The sequence below is a fragment of the Montipora foliosa genome, chromosome 6, assembly GCF_036669935.1.
Source record: "Montipora foliosa isolate CH-2021 chromosome 6, ASM3666993v2, whole genome shotgun sequence".
In the NCBI taxonomy this organism is placed as follows: Eukaryota; Metazoa; Cnidaria; class Anthozoa; order Scleractinia; family Acroporidae; genus Montipora; species Montipora foliosa.
Genome location: NC_090874.1, coordinates 49,102,225 through 49,117,662, shown reverse-complemented (window position 1 = coordinate 49,117,662; position 15,438 = coordinate 49,102,225). Strand labels below are relative to the sequence as shown.

The 15,438-nt window shown below is 41.3% G+C and overlaps 2 protein-coding genes and 1 non-coding gene across 3 annotated transcripts in view; 2 read left to right on the top strand and 1 right to left on the bottom strand.

Moving 5' to 3' along the window:
• The first annotated feature begins 644 nt into the window (after positions 1–644).
• On the top strand, positions 645–4,666 carry LOC138005069 (major facilitator superfamily domain-containing protein 6-like). The gene is made up of 2 exons (XM_068851358.1): positions 645–2,491; positions 3,117–4,666. Exons 1-2 carry the CDS (start codon positions 766–768, stop codon positions 3,443–3,445), a joined length of 2,055 nt encoding a protein of 684 aa, XP_068707459.1. The 5' UTR covers positions 645–765; the 3' UTR covers positions 3,446–4,666.
• Positions 4,667–5,049: 383 nt separating this feature from the next.
• LOC138007588 (maltase-glucoamylase-like) overlaps positions 5,050–15,438 on the bottom strand; it is a 28,649-nt gene continuing 18,260 nt past the window's right edge. Inside the window, 10 exon segments of the mRNA XM_068854589.1 lie at positions 5,050–6,882; positions 7,204–7,365; positions 7,621–7,627; positions 9,323–9,365; positions 12,267–12,333; positions 12,335–12,368; positions 12,449–12,573; positions 14,444–14,500; positions 14,623–14,711; positions 15,205–15,359. Coding sequence (XP_068710690.1) covers positions 6,730–6,882; positions 7,204–7,365; positions 7,621–7,627; positions 9,323–9,365; positions 12,267–12,333; positions 12,335–12,368; positions 12,449–12,573; positions 14,444–14,500; positions 14,623–14,711; positions 15,205–15,359 — 892 coding nt within the window. The 3' untranslated portion in view covers positions 5,050–6,729.
• Trnap-cgg (transfer RNA proline (anticodon CGG)) lies at positions 11,004–11,077 on the top strand. Its single transcript has one exon. It is a non-coding gene; the product is annotated as a tRNA-Pro (tRNA).

The window sequence follows — 15,438 nt, the reverse complement described above, 5'->3', positions numbered from 1 at the left end:
TTGACATTCAGTTCACGAATACATGAATGTAAAGTTTTGACGCTAAATCATTAACAGGCTAAATTTTAAAAGTGAATTTTTAAAATAGCCGATAAGCTTATGACTATGGTGGTCCCTGATTTGTGTTTAAACTTTCGCAGCTGCCTTTGTCTTGCAAACTGCGTGATGGTCCAATCTGTAAACTGTCGGACAAAAGATTATGTCCTCAATAAAAATCTGTGACACTTGCGACACCATTTGTTGAACATATTACCAATTTAGATATAATCTGTGCAAAGAGTCATAAACATACTTGAACCCCATAAACGGACAAATGAGTGGACTTTGAGGGAGTTTCTGTCTATTACAATTGACTGGATTAAAAGATCTTTTTCGCGAAAAAAAAGTTGAATGCGAAGAATTCATATTGGACAGACATCACGCAACCTGTGGTCTGCAGTGTGAACTTTCCTCTTTAGAATGTATTTCTGTTTCTTATCTCTCTTCGGAACCGCCTTTCCTGAGCGAAAGACAAAAACATTTTTTTGTTTTATGAGAATTGAATGTTTCGTTCTTTGTCATCACTTTCTTTGTCTGCGGTTGACTGACCACCTGATGAAAGACAAATTGTGATATTTATTAGCATATTTAGTTACCAAGCTCTTATTGCATATTAATTATATTTGTTATAACTTTGTTTTCCCCGTCTAGGGGACCAGCTTGTTTGTACCAGATCCATATTTTCAGCATGATGCATGCTAAAATCGCCTGTGTCTACGGCAGAAAATGATTCCAAGTTCTTATGAGCCTATAGGATCAGACTTTCCCATCGAAAGCGACCAAGTTCTCGAGTCAAGCACGGTTGGCAGCTCAGAACAATCAAAATGGCGGAGAGCTTTCTCAGGACTACGCCAATTAGACAAGAGTTTTTTTGTTTCAAAGGCCTTCTACTTCTTCTTCTACACGGCTTTGGGGACCCTTTTCCCATTTTTCAGTTTGTTCTATAAGCAGCTATGGCTATCTCCAGGTCAAATTGGACTGTTGCTCGCTTTGAGACCAGCTGTAAAACTCGTGTGCTTGCCGCTGTGGAAAATGGTGTCAGACAGGTACAGCAAACCCAAAGTGGTGTATTTTATCTCAATTCTTGGATGGATTATAGGTTATTTCGGGCAATCGTTCGTTTATCCCTCGAATTTACCATGTTATGGATATTCGAATGAAGGATTAATCATTCAGAACAGTGTGTCTCCTTTATCCCCGCCAAATCAACTTAACTCAAGCACCGCCAGTCCGGAAAAGAACATTACATCGCGAGGAGTTTTTCTGGATTCAGATCTTCCTCGCTCGTTTCAAAAATGGAATCCTAGAATTTATCGGAACTTAAACAAGAGAGGGAAACAAAATGAACTTTTATTAAGCGATGGTAAATCGACGAAAAGGAAGGAAGTTTCTCAAGCGTTACTTTCACAATTGGATGGTCGCGATGCAAATTCAAAACATGTAAATTCAGAAAAAGAAATATCCGGGCAACGAGGTGAGACTGTTGCAAGCTCATCCCCCAACGAGAAACTTGGAGACACACCGAGCAATAAGCTATCATTTGAGGATTCACGCGATAACGCTAAAGGCGATGCCTTTCACAACGAGGGCGAAATGAAAAGTCAACTCTTGGCCGATTCAACATCATATCAAATAATAGAAAAGAACGGCTCCGATGTGATCAAACCGTACGAGAAAAGTGGCGATGTGACCCCGAGCCCAAGACCTCTTAATGATTTCCGTGTCAAATTCAACGCGTGGATTTTTCGATGCCTGATCCTGATCGTTATTTTGACTGAAATCATCACCACGCCAACGCCTATGCTGGCTGATAGCGCCATTGTCCAATCTCTAGTCGAAACTAAAAGTGAGTACGGCAAACAAAGGTTATTTGGCTCGCTGGGTCTCGGCCTTGCCGCAGTTCTTGTTGCAGTGTGGGTTTCCGTGTTCACCAGCTGTCTTCATACAGACACCATCAATTACCTGCCTTGTTTCTACTTGTTTGAGATTGCCATTGGAGCCACTGTATGGGTGTCACTGTTTGTCAAGTTCGATCGACCACTTGGCGAGGAGAACGTTGGATACGAATTCCTGGAGGCCATGCGGATGTTTAAGACCTTTAGAAATGGCGTGTTCTTGGTGACCCTGTTCTCGTTTGGCTTCTTTCATAGCCTACACTACTCGTTTCTGTTCTGGTATCTTCAGGATCTTGGTGGTACACCTGTACTATTTAGCATCATTTTGTTAATGTATTGCCTTGCGGAAGTAGTCACCTACTTTCTGTCCGGACACTTGGTGGATGCCATCGGTCAACAGGGTATGATCTGCCTTGCTTTTGCATGCTACACTGCTAGATTCCTTATGTACACCTACCTGACCGATCCATGGTTTGTGATTCCAATGGAGTTGGTACAAGGAATTACATATGGAGGAGTGTGGTCAATTGCTGCTGTTTATGTAAATGCACCACCAGGTGAGATCATTGTGTCTTTAGAGGGTTTAATTTGCAGATCAAACGACCAACTAATTGAGCAACTCTCTTATTGAGGCAGTGTGGCCCAGTGGTTAGGGCGCTTGCCTTGAGATCCGGAGATCCCGGGTTCATGACCCGCTCTGACCACTCGTTGAATTTGATCCCGGTAGTCCCAGGTTCACCTTCCCAGCTTGTAAATAGAGAACTGGTTTGCCTCCAGCCAGTTGGGATTCATAACAGTTGTTGTTGCTGTTGTTGTGTTCCATCATTTCGTTGTGTTTCCTTGGCCCTGAAAAGCCCCTATGGGGAGTGGTCAATTAAGTACGTATCGTATCGTATCGTATCGTATCGTATCGTATCGTATCGTATCGTATTGTATTGTATTGTATCGGCAGACTTATTGTCTCACTGATGGATCAACTGAATGACTAACTTACTTACCGACTGACTTACTATCTGATTGACAGATTGACCGACTGGCTAAATGATTGACTGATAGAAACAGCAAAAGAACAAATGGTCTTATGGCCATAGTTGCACTCCTCCCCTCTTTCCTTGGAATTGCTGGATTGTTTTTTGGTTGTTACTTTTCATTTTGAAGCCTAAATTCCTTTTCCTCTTGCAGAAGCAACATCCATGGTTCAGAGCATTCTGCACGGAAGCTACTGGGGCATAGGAATGGCATTGGGCTCAGCAATCAGCGGTGTTATTATTGATGCTGTAGGGGCACGCACCCTCTTCCTCATTGCGGCAGGAGTCACTTTCATGTTGTGCATGTTTCACTTGGGAATTGACATTTTCAACAAAATGAAATCTTTGGAAGAGGAACAAGAACGGAGACTGGCAGCAAGCCGTGGGGAGACCACGAGAAAGGGCAAGAAAAAAGAGAAAGACAAAGATTTCATTGGGGCGGCGGCTGCTCCCCTGGTGCCTTGCCTTCTCTATGGAAGATAAAAACCAATTTTGTGCCAATGCAATAGCCCCCGAATACAAAATTGGCTCAGAATTTCTTCTTCTTTAACTTGTAATTTAATCGTGGAGGACATAAGTGCGTTAAGTCGAATTCCAGGTTTCTTTCACATTCCCTGTTTTCCTCGGGCCTTTGTTCCTTTTCGTCCAATTTTCGCGCATCTGGCGGGCGCAAAGGACCGCAGTACGTGTTGACGAAGTCACAATTGCTTTGCTGTTACTTCATTTTCCGATAATATAGTGTTTTTAAGAGAATAAAATGTGGAAATGCAAAGCCAAATCGAACGTAAAATACGTTTCCCCTCCGTCAATTTAAAACTTCTATAGAATTTCAAAGAATCCTCCTTTCCGCCTCCTCTTCGTCTTTGCCTTACATCAGAAAACTAAAGGGTTTTCGTGTTGTTCACAAAGAATCGCAAATATTACATTTTTTGAACGAACTAGTGCAAATATACACTTCTATCATATCATTTTCCTATCATCTCTTGATAGGCAACATGGACTATTTCAACAATGTAGTAGGTTTTTTCAGGCTTATTGAAGTCTAACGAAACCGCAGTTGATTATTCAAATGAACAGTATTGATCAAAGACATCATGAAATTTACGTGGTGTAGGAACGTGACAAGTTTTCTTCGTTGTAAGGTGTCATCCGTCTGTTTAATCACAAGTTTGTCCCACCTTGGACGAACCATCTAACTTTTGCCCAGAGTGACCCAAAGAATAAATCTTATTTGAAACGATGTACACTTATTTAAAAATCTAAAATTGGTTATACTATCTTAACACACGTAAATGTAGGAGAAAATATTTTTATTAGCCAGTATCAAAAACACCGTAACACTCTTCGTTTGTCCCCCCAAAATTTTGCATAAGCATTGTTTTCATTTCTCGTCCCAAGAGTCCACTTTCCTTTTGTTCCCAATAGAAACTGGAAACAATGCTTATACAAAATTTTGGAGGGGCAAACAAAGAATATGATCGTATTTTTCAGGGGCCGATCTAGGAAGGAAGGGTGGGGGGGGGGGGGGGGGCGAAGAAATTGCGGCGAGAGCGCACCTGTTTTTGATATTGGCTGTATGGTAAAATGTCTGGTAATTTATCCGGTTGGTGGGGCCGAGGATCCTCCTTATCCTCCTTTTGATCAATCGAGGCCTGAGATATAAGTTTGTGACTAGTTAATAGAAATAAAACTAATCTTACCAAATTTTTGTTGGTTTTCTTTTACGTGGGGATGGGAGGGAAAAACTAAATCCCCTATAAGAGTGTTGTCTCGTTTTGCACCGGAGCAAGTCATGTCACTGCATGCAATCGAAATTACCATTGACTTGCGGCTGTGGAAACTAGTACAATAATATCAATTTCCAAACTCAATAGTGCATTCGGTGGTTCTGTCCACGGCAAATAACACGTTCAAACTTCGCACGAGGGAGGGCTAATAATTCATGCCAGCCCACATATGTAAAGAGAGCACGAACCATTGTTAATTAACAATCAGACCCGTAGCCCTTGAGGGCGAAGGGTCTAATTGTTTTAGTATCACCTAACTAGTCGGGCAGAAAAGGCAATAATAAGTTAGCAAATGCAAGTTGAAGAAATATTTATTTGGGGTTAAAACGAAAGAAAGCGTCACGCTTTTCGCTACTCGAGAACTATTACTAATAGTCCCTCTAGTAGCGTAGCCAATTAAAATGCAGGATTTGCATTAGTCCACTAGTTGGTTGATACTAACAGTTGTTAGCTATTCTTAAGACGTCTATTGTTTATTTCCACATATGGTGATGAGGGAGTCGATTGAGATTCAGGTTACGGAAGCTCTAGCTCTTTGAACAACAATGGCTCTAAATTAGCTAACATCTTATCATATGATTTTAGTCCCCCTCGTTGGTCCAGGATGGTGATACTTTGCATGACGTCACCCATAGTTGTCAATGGAGAAACAAAGGTTTATTGACTCTTGAAACAATGAATACTATGTGGGCGGTCGACAGATTTGAAAATCAAAATAACTTTGTTGTAAATAACTCTTACTAACCGAGTTCGAGGTCCGTACTGTAAGTTACGGACCGAGTTTTTTCCCGTTGATTTATGGCCCAAGCGCGAAGCGCGCGGGCCATAAATCAACGGGAAAAAACGAGGATCCGTAACTTACAGTACGGATCAAGAAAACGAGGTTAGTAAGATATTTATTATATCTCTGAGGTTAACCGGCGCGCGACCAAGGAAACTAGTCAAAGTGAAGCGGAAGGTTCAACTGCCACAAAGAATGCCGTGCCAAAATCCCAAAAACTAAATCTTCTTGGCTGTTAAGTTTGAAATAGTTGCTTGCAAGATTCAAACAGTTTTCACTACAAGTTTATGCAACAGAAATGACATGAAAGACTCGCTAGATGATGTTTTGTCGAAATTTTAAATTTAGCGGGCTGTACAGCGGACCGTACTGTAGAATACGGCCCGCTAATTTAGCCAATTACAGCGCGCGTACTATCTGAGAGATATAATAAATATTTGTAAATATTGCACACGGCTATAGAAAATGAATAAGTAAACGGATCCATTCATGTGATGGCAGTGGAGGGATAACTATTTGATGCTACCTGATGGGAATTTAAACTTGTTTTCCCATCAAACGTAATCAGCAAAACAATTCTTTCCTGAGATTGCTCTGGACATTCATCACTTCATACCAACGGAATCAAAGGGTACTTCACCAGAGAGGTTACTGACGAATGAAGAGGTATAATGTTATTTGTTACGAAGTCATTAACAAGCTAATGTAAAGTAATGCCTTCAACCAATCACAATACTTTTACAAAGCACAAAACCATCAAATTTACTCCCACCTATTCTTGTACTGTTGGACGTTAACATATTAATTCTATCCATGCCCGATGGGAATCCGATAGAGCGGGTCTCAGCGAGTAAATTGTGGTAAATATACATCAATATCTTCATCTAAATAGGCCGATTCCCGAGTTCATGTCTGCCTCCCCTTCAAATGCGAGTTTAGTGCGAAGTATTTGTGATGGTAATTAGTTCTACTTTACATGAATGAATGAAAATTAATTTTCATAGGAAAAACTTAGCACTTAGACTCGCTTTGAAGAGGAGGCAGACATGATCTCGGAAATGGCCCATCATGGACAAAGGTTGCCAAATCTTGTCAAAGTTTAACGCCGGGCATGCAAGTAAGGGTTTTCTGTACACCCAAATCTGTCTACTCAAAGCAGAAAACTAGACAATTCAAGGCCGTTAAAAAACTGAGGAAAATCAGAACTTGGAAAACACGAAACCAACGATCATGGTCAGCAGAACATATACAGGAAGTACAACTTTGTGTCCAGTCCCTTTGGAGTGAGTCTCGGTCCACTTGACCTCGTGTGCATCGCTGAGGTGAAGAGAAAGACCAGAGATTTTCAGAACCTTTAAAAAACAAATGATGATGTCAGTTACAGTGATTTCGTCTTTCTGAAGCTATTTAACTCATCATATTCAACAGATCAGCAACGCTACTGCAACTCACCGATTAGAACAAAAAAATATGAGCGTGCCGTGAAAAACGCGTGTCAGCTGAGCGAGTCAACACAATTCGTTTTTACCTGACAATCATCAGGCGTAGAAAAGCAAGAACGGAAACAAATTACTTTCAGCTTCAATTTAAAATAGATTTAGTTTAATTTAGTATCATTTCCTCAATAGTACTTCAAAGTTTTATCTCTCTTAAAATTTGTCAAAATCAGTTACCTTGCTGTCTTTGTCAAAGCTGGCCTTGTCTTTTATATCCACTCGGTCAATGCTCACGGACTCAATACCATCCACATCAAGTCCGAACACTTCCATAAAACCCCACTTGGGAAGATCTGGGGCTGAATAGCCATTCTTTTCGACAGAGAATTTTATGCCAGTCTAAAACAAAAATAAAATGTTATGAAGGGATTTATTCCAGTATCGATGGCGACTAAAGGATACTCGGAAAAACCCGGCATGTACTAAAATCCGAAACACCGAAACGGAACCACCGGGACGAAACCACCGGAACCATCGAAACGAAGCCTGCGAAACAACCGAAACACCAAACTAAACCACCGGAACACACGAAACAGCTATAAAAACTTGAACGAAACCATCGAACACACACTCGATTGCAGTATAAAATTTGACCTCCCGGCTGATTGTCGCTTTTAATAATTTCTCGAATGGTTTCCTTCAAGTTTCCTGATTCAGTTGCTCTTTATTCACAATCTTTGCAGATTCCCTAAGCACACCAGAAGATTCTTTCATTTCATTATTTTTCACACAATGATGCGCACACGGCGAGCAAGTGAAAACGAGGTTGCAACAGTGCAAAGACCAACGCAACAAACAAAAATACGAGGAGACAAAGTTATGATAAAAGAATGTTAATGCATTTGTAAATTATTGTATTATTGACATGTACTTGCATTTCGAAGAGATAGTTAATGGTGGAGACTGAATTTACCAAGTCTATTGTGTGCTTGTGTAGAAGGGAACAACTTTGAACAAAACGACTAATTTTACTTACAGTGAAACTACATCACGAGTGAAAGAATTTCAGAAAATCTCGCGATCTGCATGGTCATTATGGCTGTTTCGATAGCTGTTTCGGTTGTTTCGCAAGTTTCGTTTCGGTGTTTCGATGGTTTCGGCGGTTCCGGTGGTTTCGTTCCGATGGTTTCGTTTCGGTGTTTCGGGTTTTAGTACATGCCGCCGGAAAAACCCGAGTGCTCCGCTTTGCAGGTGCAGCTGTACCTGTAGGAGCTATAGGAGACTTCGAGCATCCGAACCAGTAATCGGAAAGTCGTAGGGTTCGACGACTGCAAAGAACCACGCGGATGTTTTCCGAGCATCCCTGAGGTCACCATCGGCAACTTAATATTTCATTCAACGGGGTTAATATATAACATCTCTTCAGTACAAAGAAAATATTATTTCGCGTTTGTTAAATTAATTTCATAAACAAAGTCTAAAAATGTAGAAGTGATCCTAGCACTAACTGGACAATTTAAGCAAATGTTTGTTGTAGACACCTGAAGAATTCAAGAGGAGTCAAAGGAGTTCGAACCAATATGAAGTCACGCAGCGGGGAGCAGGTCAATTTGTTGGCGTCACTCTCATGTGTTCCCGTGACAGGACTTGATGAATGAAAGAGCTACCATAATGCTTAGTGGGCTGTAGCTTATGGCCGCTTGACTTCCGTAATGGTGCGCGTTACAGTTCAATTCGATCACCAAAATATTTAATGATTATAACGCTTATCTTGTTTCCTGGGTCCTCGGAGTGTGTAATTTGAGGCGCCGTCTTATTTCCACTTAGATATGTGGGGCGATTAGAAACAATAGCGGCCGTCGAAGTGAACTAGGGGCGGGGAGGGGGGATACATAACTAGCATAATAATGACAGAAAAACGAATGCGACATACAGACAAGCAGTTTCAGTGGAAGAGGGAAAGCTGGCGCATAGTGAAGCAGAGCCAAACAGAGCAGGGCGGGGCGGGGGGGGGCAGGGCGGGGTTACATCAACCTCGTACCCAGGGCGCTTTTCCCAGGCCAAAGCCAGGGAAAAGCGCCCTGGGTACGAGGTTGGGGTGACATGGAGTCCAAAACGAATCAGCAGAAATCGTAACCCGAATCGCAGCAAAAATCGCCCGTCTAAACAGGCCTTAATAGGACAGAAAGTAAAACTTTGTTCAAAATACAACTATAGAAACACAAAGAGAAACAAGAAAATAATAAACCGGTTCTAAACTGACGATGATGGTCATTTCTATCCGAACGCTAAGAAATCAAATGGCGGGTGTAATTATTGTAATGAAAGATAAAGGAATTATTTCTTACCCCATCGCAAAGATAGCTTTATGAGCAGGTATTTCTCTTTTACCAAAGTGTCTAATAGAAAAAAAAAGAAAGAAAATATGTCACTATAAAAATATAAAGTAGTGTTTGTTCATCAGGTTTCCTCCTATGTTGGCGGATCGGGATTTAGTCAAGAGAGGTTGGGAGAATTAGGCGATCCCTTCTATGAGGGTCTGGGAGCATGCCCAGTATATAAGTGATTTTAAACGGTCAGTGTTGGAAAATGTGAATTGAGTCTGGGGTAACATCTCTGAAACTCTCGGGTTTTGTGCTATTTCAAACAAAGACTTTGCTTATGTAAGCATGTGTTTAAACGATTTTAAGCTTAGGAGGGCACGACGGAACAACTCGAGTCACTTCTGGATCTGCACAAGGTTTTTCGTTTCTCGTCCATTTTATCTTAAATCGTGGATTCGCTTTTTTTCACCAATCCCATAATACAGTTCATTTTGTGGGGAGTGGAAGGGGGGAGGTATTTGCATTAAAACAATGGATATTTTACCCAAGAGTAAATACTTGTATTGTTTTTTATGTAAAGACCCCCTAAAATGTATTGCATTATGGGATGGTGAAAATAGTCAATTGACTTGTCGACATCCCGGGTGGTTGACGAGTCTTGTTCATCTTGTTTAAGTAAGCGGTGTAGCGCCGATACAAAGGATTAACAACTGACTTTTAGATTATTGTTCTCTTTAAACTTAATTACTTAATTTAGTCATAGTTCAATATGTAAAGGTTAACTCTATGTATATAGTTTTTTCCCTGAGAGTTCTGTATGCGTCGTTTCTACGAGCTGTTACCATTCATCTTCTGTGAACTTTTGTTTTTTATTCGGCACGGTTATGTAAGTATATTCGTCGTGCTCATTTTGTGTATTTTCATTGCTATTTGGTTGCGTACATTTCACTTATAATTTGAAATTTCTGTTTCTTTTCAGTTGAATCGCACACGCTTACGTACCGACACTTATTTAAGTCCTTTAATTTGCATTTATGGAATAAAGTATTTTCAGTGGTGAATTCAATCTGTGGCGGATGATTGTGGTTCTGGTTTCTGTAGCGGCTTGGGCCGTCTACTAGCGGTAAGGGACCGTTCATTACTTATTGGGGGGGGGAGCTGGGTGATGTTTAGGGGGGGGGTGATATTTTTGGCCACTAAAAAAGGGGCGTCTGGAGTAAATTGCTGAGTTATGCTGAGGGGGGGGCTTGAATTTTAAAAAGGTCAATGTTTAAAATGGAGAAGTTCAACCTTTGTATATGGTATTACTTAAAACACTACTAAAATCTAGCATAATTATACACATATTTACAGCAATGCAACAGTAACTGAACTATTATTAAATTGTATAGGTTGTTACCCCAGTCTACAAGTGCAGCACTGCATCACGAAACCACAAAACTTATATTCATGATGACTGGTATGAAATGAATCATATATGAACTGCGGATATGAAATCAAGTGAAGCTATGATCTTCGCAGTGATGAACGCAATTTTTGCAATTGCGTAGAGAAGCCTGAAAACCGCAAATTGCGTTCATCACTGCGAAGATCATAGCTTCACTTGATTTCATATCCGCAGTTCATATATGATTCATTTCATATACCATTCATCATTGATTCATTCCCGCGGGACCATTAGAAACCCACAAATGACCAGCTCCCAACGTCAGTGGCTTCATAGCTCAGTTGGTTAGAGCGTCGCACACGGAATCGCGAGGTCACGGGTTCAAACCCCGTTGAAGTCCTGAATTTTCAGGCTTCTCTACGCAATGCAAAAATTGCGTTCATAACTGCGAAGATCATGGCTTCACTTGATTTCATATCCGCAGTTCACATATGATTCATTTCATATACCATTCATCATTGATTCATTCCTCACGGGACCATTAGAACCACCCAATGACCAGCGCCCAACATCAGTGGCTTCATAGCTCAGTTATTAGAGCGTCGCAACCGGAATCGCGAGGTCACGCGTTCAAACCCCGTTGAAGTCCTGAATTTTTCAGCTTCTCTACGCAATTGCAAAAAATTGCGTTCATACTGCCAAGATCATAGCTTCACTTGATTTCATATCCGCAGTTCATATATGATTCATTTCATATACCATCCTCATTGATTCATTCCTCACGGGACCATTAGAACCCACAAAATGACCAGCTCCTAACGTCAGTGGCGTCATAGCCTCAGTTGGTTAAAGCGTCGCACCACCGGAATCGCGAGTTCAAGGGTTCAAACCCCGTTGAAGTCCTGTATTTTTCAGGCTTCCTTACGCTATTGCAAAAATTGCGTACATAACTGCGAAGATCATAGCTTCACTTGATCCATTTAATATTCGTCATCGCATCATCCTCATCTCAGATGACACATCGGATGGCGAGCTACACCCCCAGTTAATAACCCCCCCCCCCCCCCCCCCTCCGATAAATAATGAACGGTCCCTAAGGGTTTTGTTTCAAATTTCACTTTCTGTAGGTTATCATATGGGCAACGAGTGATCATGAAATATGTGATTACTTTGAGGGACGTGGATACTTCGTTTTCTCTTACCGTCGCTTACACCGGCTTCCAAGCAGATTTCATTGATTTAGGGCCTGGCCTTTTGATTTATTAGACTTACATTTTATCGGATAGGCATACAACACGCTATTAGAGTTCTATTACTGTTTATCAGTGTCGTCCATTTGCCAAAACTTTCTGTGCCTTCACTTGAACGAAAGTTACGCTTCGAGTAGGGAATTTTCTCACGTTAAATCGTACGCAGAAAAGAACGTTATTGTTATTAATCAATGGCCTTACTTAACACCGCGTACCAATCATGTTTCAAAATCATCGCTGTTGTAAGCCCCTGTCTTCTTGTATTTAGGCTTCACATGGATGACTCCTCCCAGATTTCTCAGTCTTTTTTTCCCAATATGAATCACGAAACAAACTCACCAATGGATTCACCATCGTCCCAGAAAAGCTCTCCCTGAGCCTTCCCGTCATCTCCTTCCCCCGTCTCCAAGCGCCACAGTCAGACCAACTGGTTTCTTACGGCTGCAAAATCAACAGTAAAGTATCGCCACTTTTTAGATCGATAACCCAGAAAGAATGTTAATTATGAACTGTGAAGTTACCTGAACGCAGTATTATTGGCAGGCTCCTGAGTAGGAATAATATGACCTCCTCGAATATGAAGTGGGATGTGATCGAGTGGAGCGTTAAGTGTCACGTATTTCTTTCGACTTTGTGTCTCCTTGCCCTGCAATTATACCTGCAAAGTTAGTGCTGAAAGCAGCGTATCTGGTAACTTACTTGGCAATCGTTTTCAACACTGAAATTACTTCAGCTCTGAATGTTATTGTATTCGTCCCTGATGATGGGAAAACACAACAAGAACGGAACGTCTCTGTTTTGTCTGGGATCAACGAGTACACGTCTAGCGCAATCCTTCGATCTGTCGATCGTGTCGAAGACCGATCGCAACCTTGCCCTATCACGCGACTTCAGTACGTCCTTTTCCCAACACGTGACATCTCTAACATTTTCACCACCACATCCCCGTGCCAGGCGCAAGCTAGGGGAGATTGCGATACTCAACAAAACTTGCAGATATACTATTACTCTTAGGGCTTAGTTGAATAAATCTACATCAGAAGGACCATTTGATGATGGACGGATTAGTAACCTTGTCTGAGATTCCCAGCTGAACTTCGACATTCTTTGTGTCTTTCTCAGACTACGTTTCTCGCAACTTTCTAAATTAGCCAGTATCAAAAAGACCATAATACTATATGTTTGTTCCTCCAAATTTTTACATAACCATTATTTTATTTTTTCTTGGGACTTACAATGGTCCCAAGAGAAACTGGAAAACAATGCTTATGCAAATTTTTTGGAAGGACAAACAAAGAGTATTATGGTATTTTTGATATTGGCTAATATTCCGCCACTTAACATTCGATTCCCGCAATTATGCAGGTTGTTTGCCACACGAACACCTACAATCGTGGCCAAAATATCTTGAGACACCTTTAGTAATGAGGGTAAAATCACTTCAATCAAAGGAGTACCTTACATTTTCTAATAATTTTCCTCACGTCGGCCTCAAGTGCTCCCAACCCCCCCCCCCCCCCCCCCTTCCTTCCACCCCATCACAAGCAATGCTGAGGGCAAACTCGGCCAGCTTTTCTGATTGTTTCCAGAATTCAATTCAATTCAACATTGTAAGGAGGGAAGGGGAAAACATTATGCGCATGTTTAGAAACCGTTCGTGCTTTATTGACTTCATTGTCAAAAGAGAGAGAAGTCATCCCAGCACTTATCTGGACAATTTAATCAATTGTCTCTTAAAGACACCTGAAAACTTCAGGTTGCTTAAACGAGATTCGAACCCATGACCTCTGTGATGCCGGTACAATGCTCTACTTACTGAGCTATGAAGCCATTTAGTTGGGAGCAGGTCAATTTGTTGAGCTCATGCGCTCCTTTGAAGGACCCCAACAGTTTTGTTCAGGATTGTAGTTCAATGGCTTAATCTCTAACGAGTCTCCTGTGACTGAATGGGAGAGCATGCGAACTAATGATGATGATAATGACCATGATGAAAATCACTTTAGTGACAAGTCTTGTAGCGCGGGAGCACTAAAATCATGTCTGCCTCATCTTCAAAGCGAGTCTAAGTCCGAAGTTTTTCTTTTGAAAATTCGTTTCCATTCATATGTAAAGTACAACTAATTAGCATCATAAAAAATTTCGCAAGTAGATTCGCATTGAAAAGGAGGCAGACATGAACTCGAAAATGGCCTATTGGGCACACGTACTGGACATAGAAATTAAATCAGTTTCACTCGAATCAGATCAAAAAATTGGTTGGTTTTTGGAGAGAGAAGAAAATTCGGAGCCCTACCCTGAGAAACACCCCTCAGAGTAGAGAAGAGCACCAAAAACTCACCCACATGCGACGCGGATTCTGGGAGTCGAACCCGGGCCACACTGGTGGGAGGAGAGTGCTCTCATCACTGCGCCATTGCTGCTGCTTCCCAATCGGAAGGTCACAGATTGAAATCCTGTTAGGAATCTCCAACTGGTGTCAGAGCGAAAATCCATCATATCTACTTCCCAATTCTTACCGTGTAATAATCATACCAACGAGAGTCTGGAAGATACGCTTCAACACTCGTTTTTCCCTGCAAAGCATACAAAAAACCGAATAATACTTTTTCTGAATTCTTTCCGTCAATTAAACGTTTCCAAGGAATGTTAAATAATGTAATACAATGTGAAAGCAATAGGTGTTTTCTGCTAGTACCTCATCTAAAACAGGAGATATCAGCAAGCTTGAACCCCAAAGGAACTGGCGATCGATATCCCACGTGACTTTATCTTTCGGGAAACTGTCAATCATAATTACATTTTTACCACTGACTTTTTTTTCACCCCCCCCCCCCCCGAAATCTTATTTTGGACTACGTAGATAGAAATGAACCTAAAACCACAGTTCAGGAGTTGCTACGATCTTAGCAGACGAGGATAAGCTTTGACGGAGTTCGTATTGAACTTGAAAACAAGGATGAAAAACATTCGAAAGAATTATGTTCTGTAAATCCGTGGGTTTAGTTACCAAGAGCACGTCCTATAAGCGTTGGGCCTTACTCGGTGGTCAGAGAAGAAATTTATTCAAATTTTTGTCCCAGACTTGTTTATGAAAATTGTTGGCCAGTGAACATTTGCAAGCCACAAATTTTCCCAACACCTGTTTCGAGCGTTTGCAAAGGCCGTTTTAGTCGTTGGTGATCTTGATCCTGTCCACGATCTTCGTTCCCAGGCCCTTTCCAAGTTCGTTGTTGTGACCAAAGTTCCTGTGTATCAAGGCGTATTAAACTCACTCGTTGCATTAGAGGCCTGATCACAGTGGATCCGTCCATGTTTGCTTTGTTAAAACAATGTGTAAAGGGTTATGGCAATAAATCTGCTAAACGTGTCTCTAGAACTTTACGAGCATCCTTCGCAAAATCCAAAGCGCCAAAAGCGGGTGGGATCTTGAGCCTGGAAAAGTCAAATATGCAGAAAACCAAATTAAACTGCCGAACTAAAAAAACTTGATCCATTTCTATAATGGTTCTTC